Below are 18,270 nucleotides of genomic sequence, written 5' to 3'. Positions count from 1 at the left end.
TGAATAATCCTCCCAGCATGCCATGCCGCGGCTGCCGCAGCATTTGTACTTATTACTATTTGTCTCACACTTTTGATTCCAGACAAAACGTCACTTGACGTGTTAGCATGGGAATTTCAATTTGATCAAATTCTCGTACAAATGAAGTCCACGTTGGAACCACGAGGAGTTATCCTCTTGTGTTCTGTGCCGAGTCCAACTTTGCCGCCATGCTCGCCACCACGCAATGACGAAAACGCTCGGTGTTTGCAATTCAGCCTTACCCATCTTTCTACTACACGTAACTCCAATTAGGTCTCAATCGAAGGAAATAATTCAAGACGTTTGTAACAAACACCTGCTAATGGCCAAAATGCCATTCTGAAATAAGCACATTTAACCAAAATGGCAGGGTTTCTTCATATGCAGTCTTCAAACTTCACTGTCATACTTCACCCACATACTGTATAATTATGGAAAATAATATTTTTCACAATTTTGCATCATCACTGTGTCTAGTATACAAGGTTTTAATCAATCAATCAATCAAGCTAGTTGTATGGGACTTTTCATGTATGACTGTGTAACTCAAAGTGCTTCACATTGTTAAAACCCCCCCCCCCACTGACCTCACCAAATCAAAATGGCAGACTTCCTGTCCCTAACGAATACTTTAAGACTTTTTTTGCAGGTGAAGTAATGATTGAAAAAATCCCTAGGGAGAGTTTGTATTTGACGGACCCCTAGAAATGGCCAAAATGAGGCTCTTCGGGAATGGAGGTTTAAAAATCGTTTTTGTGGGTCCTGTCATGATAGACATTGCTAGAAAATTAGAGGGTTCTCCAAAAAAATGACAGCTTCAAACCAAAGTGTTATCTTTTAAGTGAGTTTTCAGGCTTGGATTAATCAGACTGTGTCCCTACTCCTAATAGGCATGCCTACCAAATTTCACGTCGCGATGTGAAAGTGGTTTCGGGGGCTGAAAAATCAACAACAAAAAACGAAGAAATTTCAAGAGGGCCTTCTGATTGCTTGCTAATATCTCTTGATACGCCACTATGTTTATTTTCCGAGATGATTCTGATCAAAATCACAAGGGTGACCCGGGACAAGAGACGCTGTGAAGTCGCTCTCGCGGGAAAATTGCCACTCGCGGCTCTCGACACGCGAGTCCAAAGCAATTTACTCTTCTGCTGGTTTATGAACAAGACAAAGAGGTCGGGAACGCGTTTAATCTCGCTCTCTCGCTAATAACCGCACTTACCTCCGGGGTTCCTCCGCAGAATTAATTTACGAATTTCATCGTAGACAAAGATCAGAAGACTGTATGGGAAGGCGCAGAACCACCAGCCGATCCTGGGGAAGAGGATCACGAGGAAGACGACTTCATTTAAAGTCAACAATGATGGGATAATGGAGGTTAAAGGCAAAATCCCGGTTGGGTGGATGGATGTTCAAACGGGTAGCCTACGTGAGCGGGTACATGCGCAGGGCCATGTCCATTCCGGGGCAGTAAGAGAGGATTGCGGCCAGGGCCGTCTCAACGAACAGGCCAAAGATCAGGATCTTGTTCCTGTGGACGTATAATCACAACACAACATCAGTGAATCCATTCTAATCCAACAAGACTGCAGGTCTCCGCCAAGGCTTTAACTTTGATCAAAAACTAGAACTTCCATTTCATTTTTTTTGCAACATCCCGACTGGGGTACTGAACCTTCCGGTTCTTGTAAAATGGCTGACTTCCTGGTCAAGTCTGGGCAAAGGTCCTTGAGACTTTTGACTCATCCGCCCAATTTCCTGTCAATCTGTGAAACAGGCTTCAGGGGCAGATTTTTTTTTCCCAGTATGATATGGCCTTTAACCATAACCAAATTGGCCTAACCTCCTATTCAATCTCAAAATATCGGTCCTTGAGATTTTTTTTCCCTGTTACAACAAATTTCCCACTGGTGTGGCAAAGAGCAAATTCACTCAACTCAATTTTATAGAGCACTTAAAAAAGCAATCACAGCTGCATACAAAGTGGAGTGTCCACTCAATTTCGAGTCGATCATCGAAACTAATGTTGTCCAACTAGAAATGAACTTCAATCTTAGCATGACCTCACTTCACTCACTTCATGCCCTGCTGGAAGAGCGAGTTCCTTCTGGTCTTGCAGATGATGAGGTCGGCCCACTGCACCACCACAATGCTGATGAAGAAGCCCGTGTGGCACGTGAACTCCACAATCTTTCTCTGCTCGTACGTCTGCAGGATGCCCGAGAACACTGTGAATGCTGTTAAATCATGTGTGTGTGTGTGTGTGTGTGTGTGTGTTTGTGTGGTCCTCACCCACTGCTGCCCGTAAAAGTCCTCCAAGTCATTGATCATGCGGTCGTCCCAGCTAATGCGGATGCCAAGCAGCATCACCGGCAGGAAGCCATTCTCAGCCAAGATGACAAAGTAGGTGAAAAAGCCGCCCAGAGCCTGAATCATACCTGACGAAACACAAACAGATCTAACTGCAGTTGTTCATGTGGTAAAACACACCAAAAAAAAAAAAAAAAATCATGTGTTTGAGCGCGTATGCACACTTGCGCATAAGCCTACGTGCGTGTATGCGCATATGTGCGGTAACGGGTCAATCGCAGAAAGTTGGGGTTGCCTGAAGAGTAAGAAAATTCTGGGCACCCCTGTGTTACTGTGTTAGATGCATTCAATAGTGCATGCAGTGGTGCAGGGTTAGATTCCGGCTTGGGCCCTCCTGTGTTGAGTTTCATCTTCTCCCCGTGCCTACGTGGGTTTTCTCCGGGTACTTCGGTTTCTTCTCACATTCCAAAAACATGCACCGTAGGTTAATGGAATACTCTAAATTGTCCCCGGGAGTGTGAGTGGGGGTTTGAATGGTTGTGTGCCTTGTGAATGGCTGGTAACCACTTTGGGTTTCCCCCGCCTAGTGTCCAATGATGATTGGTGTAGGCTCCAGCATGCCCGCAACCCTCGTGAGGGAGGATAAGCGGATTAGAAAATGGATGGATGGATGGATGGACTTTATACATATGATATATCTCGATGTTTTTAAAATACAGCATCTTCTAAAATGAGCAAAACTATACATGATGTGATCACAATATCATAAATGTGAGGCAATGTAGTCGTCTACTACTGTGTACTACAAGCACAAAACATCCACACTGAACATTTTTGTCCACCTGAAAGCAAAATGTTAGCGTGTGGATTTTTCAGGTGCGGCCAATGAAGTGAGCCAGTCCAGGGCTCGTCAGCCCAATCAAAGTGCGCACTGATGCATTTTCATGTCATCATTTGGCAGACGCTCTGAACCAAAGTGATTTGAGGGGGCAACCGCCGGCGCTGGAGCGGGCGCCAGCATCAGCCAGTGAGTGACTGAGCACTAAATACAAAGTCTGCGCATTAAAAAAAATAAATAAAAGAATTCTCCAGGCACCACGGTGATGAAAAGCAGGGGAATAATTGAAATGAACAGAATGTTATCAACTGATTCCACTTAACACATTAAAATCTTCCCAAAGTGTTGAAAATGGAACGCGGTGCAACAGGGTGAGTGGAGTATTTCCTGAGCCATGGATGAAACATTGTAGCCATTGTGCACTTTTGCGGATTCCATTCACAAATCACATGAAGTCATTGTATTTTTTAGATCCTCATTCTCATCTGAATACAATATATATATAGTATAGTGGTGGTTTCATTCACAACTACCTATATGAGCCACATGTGTTCTTTGAATGCAGTGCTCTCAACTATTTTTACTGCCCCTTTGAACTTGTTGACAATTCATCGTATGCACTTTTTGGTTGCATTTACCACATCTTAGTTGTCCATTACGTATTCATCAATGCGTCGTTGCTGTAAGCAGCGCCACTGACTATTCTTGCTGCCGCTTTATTTATTCAGATCTTATACCGAAGTATACTGCACTCTTGCTGGTTTCATTCACAACTGCATGCGTGCCTCTCGGAATTATATATTGGATCCATTTATAGTTGCACGCAATGCTACCGACTATTCTCGCTGCCTTTTGGTTCATATGCACATCTTCATATATTATTGATGCTTTCATAAGAGATGTATTGTACTGTATTACAATTGTGTGGTATCCACTGCGTCATGTAGCGTCATCCCATTTAATGTTTCTGATTATCCCCCCCCCCCCCACCCTCTTAAGGCTTTTTTTCCCCTCTCCTATTGGGCATCCATCACCGAATATTGGAATAAATGATCACAGATCTTAGGACAGCACAAAAAAAAGCCAATAACCACTTTTAATTTCAAGCCGGGCTAATGTGATGGACATGTTTTTTTTAAGAGCCTCCTGGAGAGTCTACTCGAGGCGGCCCGGTTATTTATCTTCAGTGTTTTTACATCGACAGACTAACTGCTGGAAGAGGCGGCGCGACGTCGTTTGCCTAGCGTCACTCGAGATTGGTGACAAACCGTACGCCATCCAGTGGCACCCTGTCATCTTTTGACCCATTTAAAAAAAAAGCCTGTGAAATGTTGCCAGCCTTTGATTTTGGCGCTCATCCCTCGCCATCTACTGTGTATCAAGCCAGCGGAGAGATAAAAGGCAGCGTTGGAGAGGAAAGGGAGGCTGCAGCCGACCGGTGTACGCATGACCAAGATTAAGTGGGATACGGTCACATTGGCCACACTCAATTTGCTGTAAATGTCAACAGAGAAGATCAAGCTCCCCCCTTTTGATTGTTCGGAATTTTATTGACGGTGTGGCATTGATCCATCTCCACGTGGACGTCAGGTGATGAAGTTTTCCATATATCAGAAGGCTTCTGTTTGTTTGTTTGTTTGTTTTACACATTTTATGTGAGCGCCACACTCCAAAGTAGGGCTCAGCCATTTTGAAAAAGAATGGAATTGTGATGGCCCCCAATATCAACACTGTGATTTAAAATGCAATTATCTTTTTCTACTTCCTCTTCCCATGTATTTTCAACATGAGCAATAAATTCATCTGTACCATAAACGGTATCAGATTTGTTATATTTGGTTTTCTAGGTTAGTCGAAAACTAAATTTTTTTGGAAGCTTTTTTTGGCAATGTATTTCAAATTAAAAAATGAACACATCACAATATATTGGTCGATCTCTGCGCAATACTTTGTTGTTGTAGCAAATATAGCCTCATATCTTTTGGACTATAAAGTGGATCATGGGACTACTGTTTTAGCTTCTCCCAGCTAGCCGCTAGCTTACCAAATGGTTAGCCGCCACATGGCCTACGTGAAATGTTCTTTTCGACTTTGTGGGAAAAAAAAACATTTGAATGTTGATGTTCTGTGACTTGTGAATGTGAGTTGAGGCCTTTTCACACTGCACTTAGCAACGCACTGTTGGCGAACCCATTCATCCTGGGTGCGCTACGAGGCCTCAAGGATGAAACACTTTTGTCGAAAATGTACAAAGTAGCGCTGAAATGATTGTGGCTACGCTATGATGGTCATTGATTGACAACCGCCATTCGTACGCACCTATCTGTCCGTAGGCCATGCTGATGAGTCGCTCATTGACCAGCTTGTCTGTTTTGGGGTTCCTGGGTTGCCGTTTCATAATGTCGCTTTCTGCTGTCTCGTAGGCCAATGAGATGGCAGGAACCTGGAGAGAGAAAAGTGGAAAAGGCTTTTTAGGCCTTATTACTACTACTACTAGTCGTGGTACTACTGTAATTGTTCCATTTCATTAGGACATGTACATGTACAATTTTCATTAAAAGTATTGAAAAAATGGTTTATCAGTTTATTTAAATACAATGAAATCATTACATTTAATTTGATTAATCAGTTCATTCACTGCAAATATTAAAATAAAACAGTACAATAAATAATGTACGTGTGCATTTGACATTTTTGGATTCATATGATTTAATTGGTTCATTTACTGTTTTGTAAATAAAACTAATTTTTCATCAAATAAATTCATTTACTTTCAAGAAAATTAAAACAAAAAATTAAAAAATGAATATACTTTTTCTTCATTATCTACAGGTACAATGAAAAAATGCATAGGGATTTAGCATTGGATCATTACTGTAAATAATCAAATTTAAAAAATAAAGTTACAAATACATTTAATATTTTAATGTTAACTGTAATTGAATTATGAAAACATAATTGGAAAATGAAAAAAATAGTATTGATCATATTTTTTTCATTTTATCTAATCTGTAAATTATGTGTCAATTCAAAAAAACAATAATCAGACGTGGTCCTTTGAAGACACTCCCTGCTCTTAAAGCATCTTGTACATTAAACAAAGAGGATTTTCTGCAAAGTTCGTTTTTCTTACATGCTTTTCATTTCAGTTGTACATCAAAAGGGCAAAAAAGAGTGTGTGTAATAAAAGATACTGAGCTCCTGTCAGCACACAATATGTTCGACGGCACACAGGAAATCTCCGCGCCTTTAGGTGGATTTAAGGTAGACAAAAGGGCGTGCGACAAATCCACTTTGATGATGACTCACACCCCCCCCCCCCCCCGACCTCGATGCTCCAACATTCACTTTTTCCAGATTTTTTTTTCTATTTTGAGTGCGGCACACTGAATTCCATAATATAACTGATGAGACTTTTCTCTGCCCATTTCCATTTTTAAAAAAAATAAAAGTTGATGACAATCGCTCCTCCTCGGGATTCCAGTTGACGCCATTCAGAGTTAAAACACAGGCCAAAAATAATACAGAAAAGCACATTTACTATACTTAAATACAACTACTGAACTGTTCTTGAAAATGTATGTGGGTGGGAAGTATTAAAAAAAACTTTAAAAAAAGATAATGTACAGCGAGAAGCTTCATTCTGATATCTGATTTTATTTTAAATGTAGGATATTTTAATGTCATTTAATTTTTTAATTCTTTCACACCCCACATTTTGAGAATCACTGCTCCAAGGGAAACAAAATAGTGAGATTAAAAATAATTTTGAGAGGACGATTGTTTTTAATGAATGACTAATGATTCCAATAATTGTGTTTAAAAGGGATAAAAATGAGGGCTCAAAATGATTAAGCAATTCAAACCCCCTCAAAAAAAAAAACATTGACACATGATGATTTCATTGCATATTTGTGCGCTTTTTTTCCCCTCAAATTGGAGTGCGGGCCAGACTACGCATTTTGATGAGCATCTTGCCAGAGGAAGCTAAAAATAACATCCGAGGGTGTTGCTTGTCACCGGCGACGGCTTGGTTGGACCGTCGCAGCCCCGCAGAGTTGAACGGAAAGATGTTCACAAACTCCTAACACCCTGGCAGATGTGCCAAGTTGTTCTTTTTGCAGCTGACATGTTCTCACCCATACAGAGGAGCAACCACTAAAGTTGGAATCCAAACGGAGACAAGCATTGCCTCTTTTACATGAAAATGTACTTTTCGACCAAAATATTGGAATTGTTACAGTTCGAATTCGACCAATATTTCCCAGGTAAATACATACGCCTTTGAAATCCTGCAAAATTTATGTTTTTGGAATGTGGGAGGAAACCGGACTACCCGGAGAAAACCCACGCAGGCACAGGGAGAACATGCAAAACCCACACAGGAAGGCCGTAGCTGGAATCGAAACTGTGAGGTCGACGCACTAACCACTCAACCACCAGGTAACCAATATTCGATAACCAATATTCCAAAATATTGCTGTCAAAATTTTGAATGATACAAATTCCAGCACTTAATCTCGTTTAAATGTCTATAAGAGTTTATGAAAATGAACAGCTTTTCAGGCTTGCAACAACCTAATTTAAAAAAAAAAAAAAAAAAAAAAGCAGCAAAATCCCTAGCCCAGCAACATGTCTTATTATTCCAAATGTATATAGCGAAAAAACAAAAACAAACAAACAACAACCGCACTGAGCAATGAAATTCTATGAGAGCCAAAATATCCCAGCATGAATTTGATCATTTGGGGTAGGGGCTGAGAAAGAACGCCAAGGCCCATATGTGTCAAAATGTCATCAGCCTCGATAATCAGCCATTCCCTAACAAACACTAAAGGAGCAACTCTGTTTTGTGTTTTCCACCGCAATTTACCTGACACTTTTTTTGTTTTTGTTTTTTTAATTGAGATATTGGGATCACCATGATTAGGTACATACAGTACAGTACCCCAGTCACCCCCGCCAATGGAACCTCTCTCCACTAATGTCTGTGATGTTGCTTCTCTGAACACTCCTCACCCCCCTTCCAAAAATAAAATAAAATAAAATAAAAAACTCCTCAAGCACCATCTGTTCACCAAAAATACTTTTCGCAACATGAATACAGTCACACAGACTCACTGATTCGTACATTTTAATTACCCCCGTGAGCTATTCTGAAGCATCCTCAGGTCCATCCATACAAAGTTATTAATTTTTTTCTTAGCATTGTCTGACGTTATCATTCATTAAAAATAATAATAAAAACAATCATGGCAATCTGTGCTGACTGGCTGATATTTTTCTCTTTTAAACGGTGTCTCAAAGTGAAGAGGTGGCGCTCATATACTTGTCCGATAAGACGTGACTCGCCAAATATAACGTGTTCGCTTCGCTTCTTGTAATTCGTGGTAGATCTTCCGCGCCTACAATTCTTCAAAGCTGACGTCCAGCTGTTTCACACCGCCAGCAGTTCTCGCCGAGACATGCCGACGTCTTACTTTGAAGGCGAGCTGTTTATTTTTATTTTTTTATGTTCCCGTTTTCTTTTTAATGCAAAACACAATTTAGCTGCTTTTCAAACTTCACTCCTGTCAGAACGGGACTTTGATCTGGAGACAGCCGGACAAATATTGATCAACAAGAACAAAATGTCCTGCTGCGAGAAACCAACAAGGTCATCTTTGACAAGCTACCGTTTGATTACATGACAGCTGAGTTACTACTAGTAGTTTCTGGCGTTTCAAAGTCATGAATTAAGATACAATAATGCTGCCTCTGAATTATGTTACTTTTACAACAGGGTAATTAAAAGTAGGATTCTTAAATTGACTACATCTATGGCCAACGACAACAAGGCCACAACTAAATAATAATTATGTTAATAGGCCAATTTTACTTTGACATTTGTATTTTCTGCCCAAGAAACATGGTTAGCTATTAGTTGTTTTTTTTTTGGGGGGGGGGAGGTTCGAGACAGATTGGTTGGTGACGAAATGGATGGATTTTGTAGCTTTATAGATTAAATCAATTTAACGAATACAAATTTTAGTATTTTAGGCTTCTGTATGGTGGGCATAAAACTTGACACTAGAGGCTGTAGAGGGGTTTAGATCCGACTTGGCAGAAAGACTTTTTGTGTTAGCCTAGGTTGCTCTGAGTACCGCTCTACCCCATTGACGTATGGCATTCCACAAGGTTCAATTTGGAGGCCCCTGCCGTTTTCATTGGATTTGTTGCCCCCTGGGTTTCATCTAGAGCAGGGGTGCCCATTACGTCGATCCTGATCTACCAGTAGATCTAAGACAGGTCCCAAGTAGATCCGAGGAGTGTCGAGGAGAAAAAAAAAAACAATGTACATGTTAGTAATATATTTTTTGTGTTTATGTACGCTGCACCCTAATCATCCTATCAGTCTCATTTTCACAAAATAAAATATTTAAAAAATAAAATAAAGCAGGTAATTCTTGAATTTACGGGGACGTGTGATTACGTCACCGGACGTTGTTAGCGCTCAGCAGTCTGCAATTGCAGCTTGTGATCAGAGCTGTTGCGCTCTATCTTTTATCATAATTCTCATTCAGAGTTTGTTTCATGTACAATTCACCGAGGGCACGGGCAAAGAATAGAAATCTTGGAGGGCCCAGGGAAGCACTTTAAAACGGTACGTGTGAGCTATGATAGTTAACAGGCTGCAAAAGTGCATCGCATGCCTCAGTTTCAAGCTGTTTCTCATCATGGCCTGCGTGTGTGTGTGTGTGCGCGCGCGCGTGCCGGTAAGGGTAGATCCCGGGAAGTTAGTTGATCGAAACGTAGATCTTTGGTCCAAAAAGTTTGGGCACCCCTGATCTAGACAAATCATGATTTTATTTTTTTTTTACTATTACTGCTATGCAGTTGACAGTCGGACCGATGTCACACTGAGCAAAAAGTATGCTCTCTCAACAAGGACATTTTGGCCTGCCTAGAGAAAATCAATGCCTGGATGGCAATGAACTTCTTCAATTTCACTTAAAAGAAAACTGAAGTTAATGTTTGGAAGTTTTGTGTTTCTCAGTAACATCCCTTATAAACATTTGATTTGGGTCTTATCCAAAGCTAACAGTCTCCAACTTGGGTTTTAACTTGGACAGTGATTTTAAATTTAACCGGCAAATTTTTTTGCTGTTGTTGAATCGAGCTTTTTTCCATCTTAGGCAGTTGGCTAAGGTAAAGCCTCTCCTTTCTCAACAGCACTAAGAAAAAGCAATCCATGTCTTTGTTACATCTCGGCTGGATGACTGTAATGCACTTTATTTTGGAGTCAGCCAGTCCTCTCTCAACCCTCTCCAGTTGGTCCAAAATGCTGCTGCTCGCCTCCTAACTGGAGCTCGTAAGAGGGACCACAGAGCTAACCTATAAAGGTAAGCTGAGAAAAAAAAATTATCGCAAACCTCATTGTGTCCAGTGGAATGATTCCCTGCTGTCCTTCCACATTGATAATGCTTTCCAAAAAGTTGTTCAAGATCTGTCTCGAGTCTGGCTTATTCCTCCTGTATTGCTTCTCCGTCATTCACCAAAGCTACACATTCAGAAATCGGAGTCAACTGAAATCTATGAAGGTGATGGACAAATTTCCTTTAGCACACTTATCTCCTGCTCCTCCTCCGACTAAAACATGGAATAAGTAACTTGTCAACATCACACTCTAAACGGCGCCGTCAAATCAACTAGTCTGTACAACCCTAGCCGTTAGCGCCATGCAGGCATTTAAATGGTAAATCTAGCGTGACAGCGCAGGTTTATGGGATTCAATGGGCCTGCACTGAAGCAATGCTAACTGTTGTCTCATTGGAATATGAACACCCTGAAGGTTTAAAAAAAAAAAAAAAGTTGCCTGTCAGCGGGATAGATGAGTAGCGAGCTCTGCACGACCCCCATTAGTGACAACAGAAACTAAGTGAGCGCTTGACGCTCAGCTTTCACATTTAAAACGCATCATTCATCCTCCATTGTGTTTCCCCTGTCACTTTGTGTCAACGTCACCAGAGACCATCGGCAGCGGCACGCCACGTGTCTGCAGGTCGTAAGCCGTCACCAGCAAACAAAAGAGACACAGGAAGGAGTGAATCACAGACAAGTTCATTCATTAAACTGCATTTGATTCTGCCTTGGAGATGTCAAACCTTTTCATTCAAAAGAGTATTTCACGTCTGACAGATTACACTTATATAAATTACTTTGTCTTTTTGCTGGATATGTCTGGATTGTACTGTCGATTAAATTCATCAAGTCGGCATGGATTAGTTTGAGTCTAAACTGGACTGACTGTTCTTGGCTGTCTTTTCGGTGACAATTTTTCATTCGGTGGGTGGCCATTTGTCATTTGTCTTCCAACAAATTGATCACCTTTAAAGTGCATCTAATCTGGTGATAAATTGTGTTTTAGGGGTCTAAAATACCATGCTCTGAAATTCACTCAGTCGTGCTTCCTTGAAAATGTAAAAAAGTTAGCCAACAACTCGTGTTTTGCATAACAGGAACCCGCCCCCCCCCCCCCAAAAAAAATCTATGACTCACGCTAAGAATCGAATGGAGTTTTTGGTTTGAAGCGGCTATTTTGCACTCAGTCGCAACTCTTGGAAAGGTCAAAGAACATACCCTTGGACGCCGCTTTCTCCAATCCACACAAATTTGGGTGGACGTGTATCATAACAGAACAGACAAAAAATAGTCTCAAGGACCCATGCCAGGAGCTGAACAGGAAGTTGGCCATGATGGTTTGAACTAGCTATTCTGGGCAAATTCCAGGGCTAGTACTTAGACACACTGCTACGAAGGAATTCACCCAAATATGCTCCAAATGGAAGCAAGTAAAATTGTGATATTTGTCTTGATTAATCTAGACCAGGGGTGCCCCAAACATTTGGGACAGAAGAGCTACCTTTCAATCAACCAACCTCCCGCGATCGACCCGTGACCGCACATGCGCGCATGCAATGATGAGCAGCAGCCACAACGGCCCATAAAATGAATAAAACAGAAAAATAAAGCAGACACAAGAGTTTTTGAAAATCACTGCCTACCTTAGTGGGAGACCTGACGCGGAGTCTTGCGACGCACTTTTGCAGCCTGTTAACTATCGTAGCTCATACATACCGTTTTAAAATGCTTCTCTCGGCCCTCCAGATTGCCATTATTTGCGAGTGCAATCGTTGAATTGTACACAAAACGAACTTTGACTGATGATCATAATAATAATAAAAAAGAATAATAAAAACGATATCGCAACAGCTCTGATCGCAAGCTGCAATTGCAGACTCCTGAGCGTTAACAACTTCTGGTGACGCAGCTCACCCGCCACTGTAAGTTAAAGGTGACCTGCTTCATTTTATTTTTTTTAATACTTTTTGTGAAAGTGAGACATAGGATGATTAGGGTGCAGTGTGCATCAACACAAAAAATATATATGATTAACATGCACAGAGACAAACACTCCTCCCGATCGTCTTGGGACCAGTCCGCAAGCTACCTGTCGATTGTGATCGACGTAATGGCCACCCCTGATCGAGACTGATGCTTGGTTTTCAATCATTTTAATGTAGTTACAGTATTTTAGATGTTTTGAAATGTCGAAATATGTGTCTCTCTCTGTACTGCTTTTCATGTTTAATGTAAAGCACTTTGGATTGTCGTGCACATTAAATACAATTAATACAAATAAGCTGGGGCGTGGCGCCTAAGTTTGATGATGGTTTTGAGGATTCGCCATGAAAAAGTGTGAGGTCCTGTTCTCCACTGCTTGCACACTTCGTTATTATTCTGATGATGTTCCCGCCACTCACCATGTCCGTGCCCAAGTCGATGCAGAGGATGGTGACCGTTCCCAGCGGAAGGGGAACGTCAGCGAGGATACAGAGCAGGAAGGGCGAGATCTCGGGGATGTTGCTGGTCAGCGTGTACGCGATGGACTTCTTCAGGTTGTCGAAGATGAGCCGCCCTGCAGCAATAAAGACATCAAAGTGGGATAACAACCCTTGCAATAACGTCGGGATTTTCTTTTTCCCAGTGTTAGAGATTCGAAGTAAATTGAAAATGCGCAGCGTCTGCCTCCAGAATGGGTGACTTTATTAGCCGCAGCCGCCGCCACTTTAGATTAAACGCCAGTCTCCTGTGGAAAGTCTCAGCCCCCTTCTCCTTTCAAAAGCTCTTTATATTGTTGTTTGCATAAAGTCCCCTCTGTGTGTGAGTCCTGATCATAAATATGCAAGCTCTGTGCTCATGCAACACATCCCTGCGCCATCTGGGATCTTTTTTTTTTTTTTTTTTAATACACTGGAGAAGCGTTTCGCTATTGTGACTTTCGGAAAACCTCTGTGTTAGCTCACTCAGTCGGCATGTTTTCATGCACAGTTTTAGAAGCTAAAACTGCAACGTTTACAACCCACACAAAATTTAATGTTGATTAGTGAAACTGGTGTCAAAGGCTACACCCACATTCTACGGTGTAGGCTAAAATACTTTGCATTTTACCATCGCCCATCTGTCTAGTGCAAGGGTCAAACTTTTTGAAAACGAGAGCTACGTCTTAGCTACTGATTAATGCAAAGGGCCAAGGAACAGTTTGATGCACACTTGTGAAATAACTTTGCTCCAATTACCATGAATGAGATGTTATGCATAATTTTTACATTCATCTGTGTGAAGACGCTGATCATTTCAATGACTTCTCACAGTAATTGCCAACAATCATTTAACAGATAAATATGAATATGCAACATGATTTGCAAAAATCTCGACAACTGCTTACATTTTAAAACCATCGTGTTCCTAGGAAATCACGATGTCCCATCACTGCGGAGCAATTTTTAGACCAGGCCGGGAGGCCACTCATGTGGTCATCACCTGGCCTTGTCTGTCTGTTTCACTCGTGGGCACAATTACCCAAGTTCGCTGGGAGGAAGTCCCAACGCTGGATTTTGCCAAAACTGGCTGCTTGGAACCGAAAACCTTTCCATTCACTTTTGGAGCGTGGGTCCTTGAGACTTTTTCCTGCGTCCTGTTATGATAGATCGGGAGTCGGCAACCCGCGGCTCCAGAGCCGCATGCTCTTTAGCACCGTCCTAGTGGCTCCCCGTTATGGCTGTTGCTCATGATGGCATGCGTGTGTAAATGAGTGCGTATGCGCGCGTGTGCGGGAGCGAGTCGATCGCGGGAGGTTGGTTGATCGAAAAGTAGATCTTCGGTCAAAAAAGGTTGGGCATCCCTGCTCTCCAGATGCATTGCTGGGGGAAAAACGTAATCATGAAGGCTCATTGTGTATTTGTAGCCAACGTAGTCATTTTGATCGTAGGCTAATATTTATACATACAGCATGTGTTGCCTTCATTGTACCGCTTATACAATGCTTTTAATTTTTTGCGAGTCTAGACATTGTTTTTTTTTCATCCAATAAGGCTCTTTCAACATTTTGGGTTGCCAAACCCGATGATGGATGATTCCACCCAATTTTGTATCGATTGGTGAAGCTGGTGTTTGGGGCAGGTTCTGTCGAACTTTTCACTGGGTACGACAGAATGTGAATGGAATGCTTGAAACCAAAGTGGTCAACTTCCTGTTCTATGCATGGATTCTTGAGACTTTTTCATGCATCCTGGTATGGTAAATCTGACCACCCAATTTTGTGTTGATTGAAGACACTCCCGTCAGGGGGTAATTTGTTTAAAACCTTTCAAGGACTGTGACTAAATGCAAAATGACTGTTTCAAATCAAAATCAATTTTAAGCATGGATTCTTGAGATTTTAAGCACCATGTTATGATAGACAGGTACACAAAATTCTGTTTCGGTCCAAAAAGCTCATGGCCAGGGACAATTGTTTTTCCAACTCTCCTGGTGGTTAAATTTTTTGTTGTTGTTGTTTTTGTGTTTGTTTTGTCACTTTGTGTTTGTTGTTGCGTTGTGTGGACCTGATGTGGACTTTTTTCAGCATTTTTTGGCCACGACATTCATCAAGGAGGAGACTCTGTGCTTGGTGGTTGCGCCTTCTCGGCAGCATGGATATACCAGCACTGTTTTTGACTGGGAGGAATGTCAGCGCCATTTGACTGTCATTGCTGGACAGTCCCGGGGCGCTTGTGTCTTGCGCCTGTAATGGGCAGCATTTTTCACAGCCCCACTTTGTTCAGTGGAGAGATCGGTGCTGTTGAACGGTCTGCGGCTGGATGGATGGAAGGCTTGAGGAGCCGACAATGAGAAGAAAGGAGCGTTAGCGCGGAGCGCCGATGCGGATGTGGAACTGGGAGTCGCGGCTTGGAGTTTGAAGCGGATTACGTGGGACAGGAGAAGTGAACTAATCTCTTTTCGTCAATGGACGCTACAGCTTCGTGTTTGCTTTCAAAACTTAGTTTGTAGCAGACGTGTGCACATTTTCAGCATGACGTCTCTGATCCACTGGTGAAAGGACACTTTGATTCTCTCCTCTATAACTGCTTCAGACAACAAAGTGTATGCATAAAAGTGGTGAAGATTGAACAACTGTCTGTCCTATGTGTTGTGTTATGTTATTTTGACTTCAAAATGGTGCCATGAGAGTGGCTGCCTTTCCAGCAGCTCCTATATTTTGTTGTTCTACTTCTTCCTTTCATAACTTTGTTGCTGTGAATTAGGAATTTCTCCATTGCAAGACTAATAAAGGTTTTCTTATCTTTATGTGAGATGACTGCTTCAAATCAAAATGGTGGACTTCTAGTCAAATGTTATGTATTGGTCCTTGAGACGTTTTCAGGGATTCTATCATGCTATGCATCAAATTTGGTGTTGAACTGTGAAAAGTTTTTTTTTTTTTTTAAATGAAATAAGGCCATCAACCCTTTCCCATGAGTCACTTCTTGCCCTTGCCAATCACTCACCCTCCTCCACACCGGTGACAATGGAGGCAAAGTTGTCGTCCAGCAGGATAATGTCAGCCGCCTGCTTGGACACATCTGAGCCGGCGATCCCCATGGCGACACCGATGTCGGCTTTTTTCAGGGCTGGCGAGTCGTTGACGCCATCACCCGTCACGGCCACAATGGCCCCCTGTGCGCCCCCACATGGCGGAAAAAGTGCCAAGAAGAGTGAGATAAGTGGCATGATTTAAGCCCCCGCACTTTCCTCTTAATAAAGTCTTTTCGAGAGTCTCAGGGGAGATTAAATGAGGAATGGAATTGAGTCGTAATCATTCAGTGGGCACAGTGAGAGGAAGTCCAGAGGGGAATTGGAGCTTGACCTCAAGTGTGGCTGTGCACAGACGCCACAGGCATAGATTAAAAACATAACACGTACACAATTATGTTCAACCAGCCATTCATTACTGCCAACACACATTCTCACAATAAGACAAGGACCTAAAATAATAGGCGCACACACACACGCACACACACACACTTGTTTTCATTCGCAATGCCCAGTTTAGACAATCAAGTGCATTCAAAACACACACAACTTCTTACTTTAAATGATCACATTGGTGTGCAGCCACATGCTTTCTAAAGACGACAACATTCAGGCTCCTAAACACACACGCACACACAGTCTGATCCTTATGAATATCTCATGTCGATCTATGTGGATCTTAAAATATATTCACCATGAATATTCATAGCAAGAACATGTATACACACTCATGGAGACACACAAACAGATGAACAAAAAACAAACACATAAGCACACTGCATAATTTCACATGTGCATGAACATTCTTACCACACAAACCCACACTCGCACAATATTCCTTAAGGACACATGCACAAGAACATTAACACACAGTCCATAAGGACACATGAGCAAGAGCACTTACACGTGTACACGCACACATTTGGGTTGGGCCATGACACAAAACATGGTCTCAACAAGTACAAATGGACAGGAATACTTATACACACTTACACGCACATGCACACACATTGAGACCTCAAGCAAAAATATGGTCTCTTGAAGGACAAATAAGACACACACACACACACACACACACACACACACACACACTTCAGCCTGAATGAAGACTTTGTGTTTTCCTCTGATGTTGAACACAAGACGCAGTTATATGGATCTTTATGCTCACTCTCACCTGTCTCTGGCATCCCTCCACAATGATGAGCTTCTGCTGGGGCGAAGTGCGAGCGAACACGATCTCGGTGTGGTTTTTCAGCACGTCATCAAGGTACTCTGAGCTCATGTGGTTCAGGTCCGAACCGTGAACCACGCAGGCCTTGGCGTCTCTGGGAGGAGAAAACAAGGCAAAGAGGGCTGTGACACACATGTATAGAAAGGCAAGTTTATTTTGTAGAGTATGAATCCATTATGTGGAAGCTCTTATGCAACATATGCTATTTGTACTTGATTGACTTCCTGTCACATCATTCCGTTTCATCAGTCAAACTTAACTCGTGACATTTTAGCCCATTCCACCAATCAAAATTGCAGTTTCTCTGACCTATACAGTTTTCTGTTCCTTGCGTTGTGCCCTCAAAAGGAGCAGGGAGAAAAGCAAGCCAAAATGTATGCAAAGTATTGAAGAAAAGATCAAAGTGGGTAGAGCTGAAATTGTGACAAACACAAAAATGTAATTTCAAGGGAAAGTCAAGTAAAAATATTTCTTGACAATAATATTTTAAAAAATGATTGCAAGTCAAAACAAAAAAGTAAATAAATACTGTATGCCAAACTATGACACGTCTTGAAAAAATCCAAATACAGCCATGGCGCCCTGGAGACAAAACTAAAAAAAAAACGACATACCTGGGGTTCACCTGGTTGAGTGGGATGTTGAGGCGCTCGGCGATGTCCTCCACCGTCTCGTTTCCCTCGGAGATGATGCCCACCCCCTTGGCGATGGCCTTGGCCGTGATTGGGTGGTCTCCGGTGACCATGATCACCTGAGTGCACATCATCGTCACAGCATTATTCAACTTGACTCCATCGCGTACAACTGATGCGGCATGATGCCATCAGGGCCCATCGCTCAGCTCAATTGACAAGAATGGAGCTGTTAGCAGCACAAGGGTTTTGTTGAGAAATGACTGATGTGCGACTAAAGCTGCGCTGTGAACAAACGGAGGGCCGTCGCAACAGCGTCGTGTATGATGTACTGTATGTTGTTG

At 42.1% G+C, this 18,270-nt stretch overlaps 1 protein-coding gene across 2 annotated transcripts in view; it reads right to left on the bottom strand.

Annotated features, from left to right (window-relative positions):
• Positions 1-18,270, bottom strand: part of atp1a2a (ATPase Na+/K+ transporting subunit alpha 2a) — a 43,785-nt gene that overhangs the window by 3,114 nt on the left and 22,401 nt on the right. For both annotated transcript variants that reach the window (XM_086129507.1, XM_086129506.1), the window contains exons 14-22: positions 17,909-18,045; positions 17,238-17,388; positions 16,039-16,207; positions 12,973-13,127; positions 5,489-5,612; positions 2,314-2,459; positions 2,099-2,229; positions 1,451-1,552; positions 1,244-1,335 (exon numbers count right to left, since the gene is read on the bottom strand). In XM_086129507.1, coding sequence (XP_085985633.1) covers positions 1,244-1,335; positions 1,451-1,552; positions 2,099-2,229; positions 2,314-2,459; positions 5,489-5,612; positions 12,973-13,127; positions 16,039-16,207; positions 17,238-17,388; positions 17,909-18,045 — 1,207 coding nt within the window. The remainder of the gene's footprint in view (positions 1-1,243; positions 1,336-1,450; positions 1,553-2,098; positions 2,230-2,313; positions 2,460-5,488; positions 5,613-12,972; positions 13,128-16,038; positions 16,208-17,237; positions 17,389-17,908; positions 18,046-18,270) is intronic.

Source organism: Hippocampus guttulatus, chromosome 14, assembly GCF_054856545.1.
Source record: "Hippocampus guttulatus isolate MCC_2025c chromosome 14, RoL_Hgut_1.0, whole genome shotgun sequence".
In the NCBI taxonomy this organism is placed as follows: domain Eukaryota; kingdom Metazoa; phylum Chordata; class Actinopteri; order Syngnathiformes; family Syngnathidae; genus Hippocampus; species Hippocampus guttulatus.
Note: the sequence above shows the minus strand (reverse complement) of the source record. Positions and strands in the feature narration are given on the sequence as shown.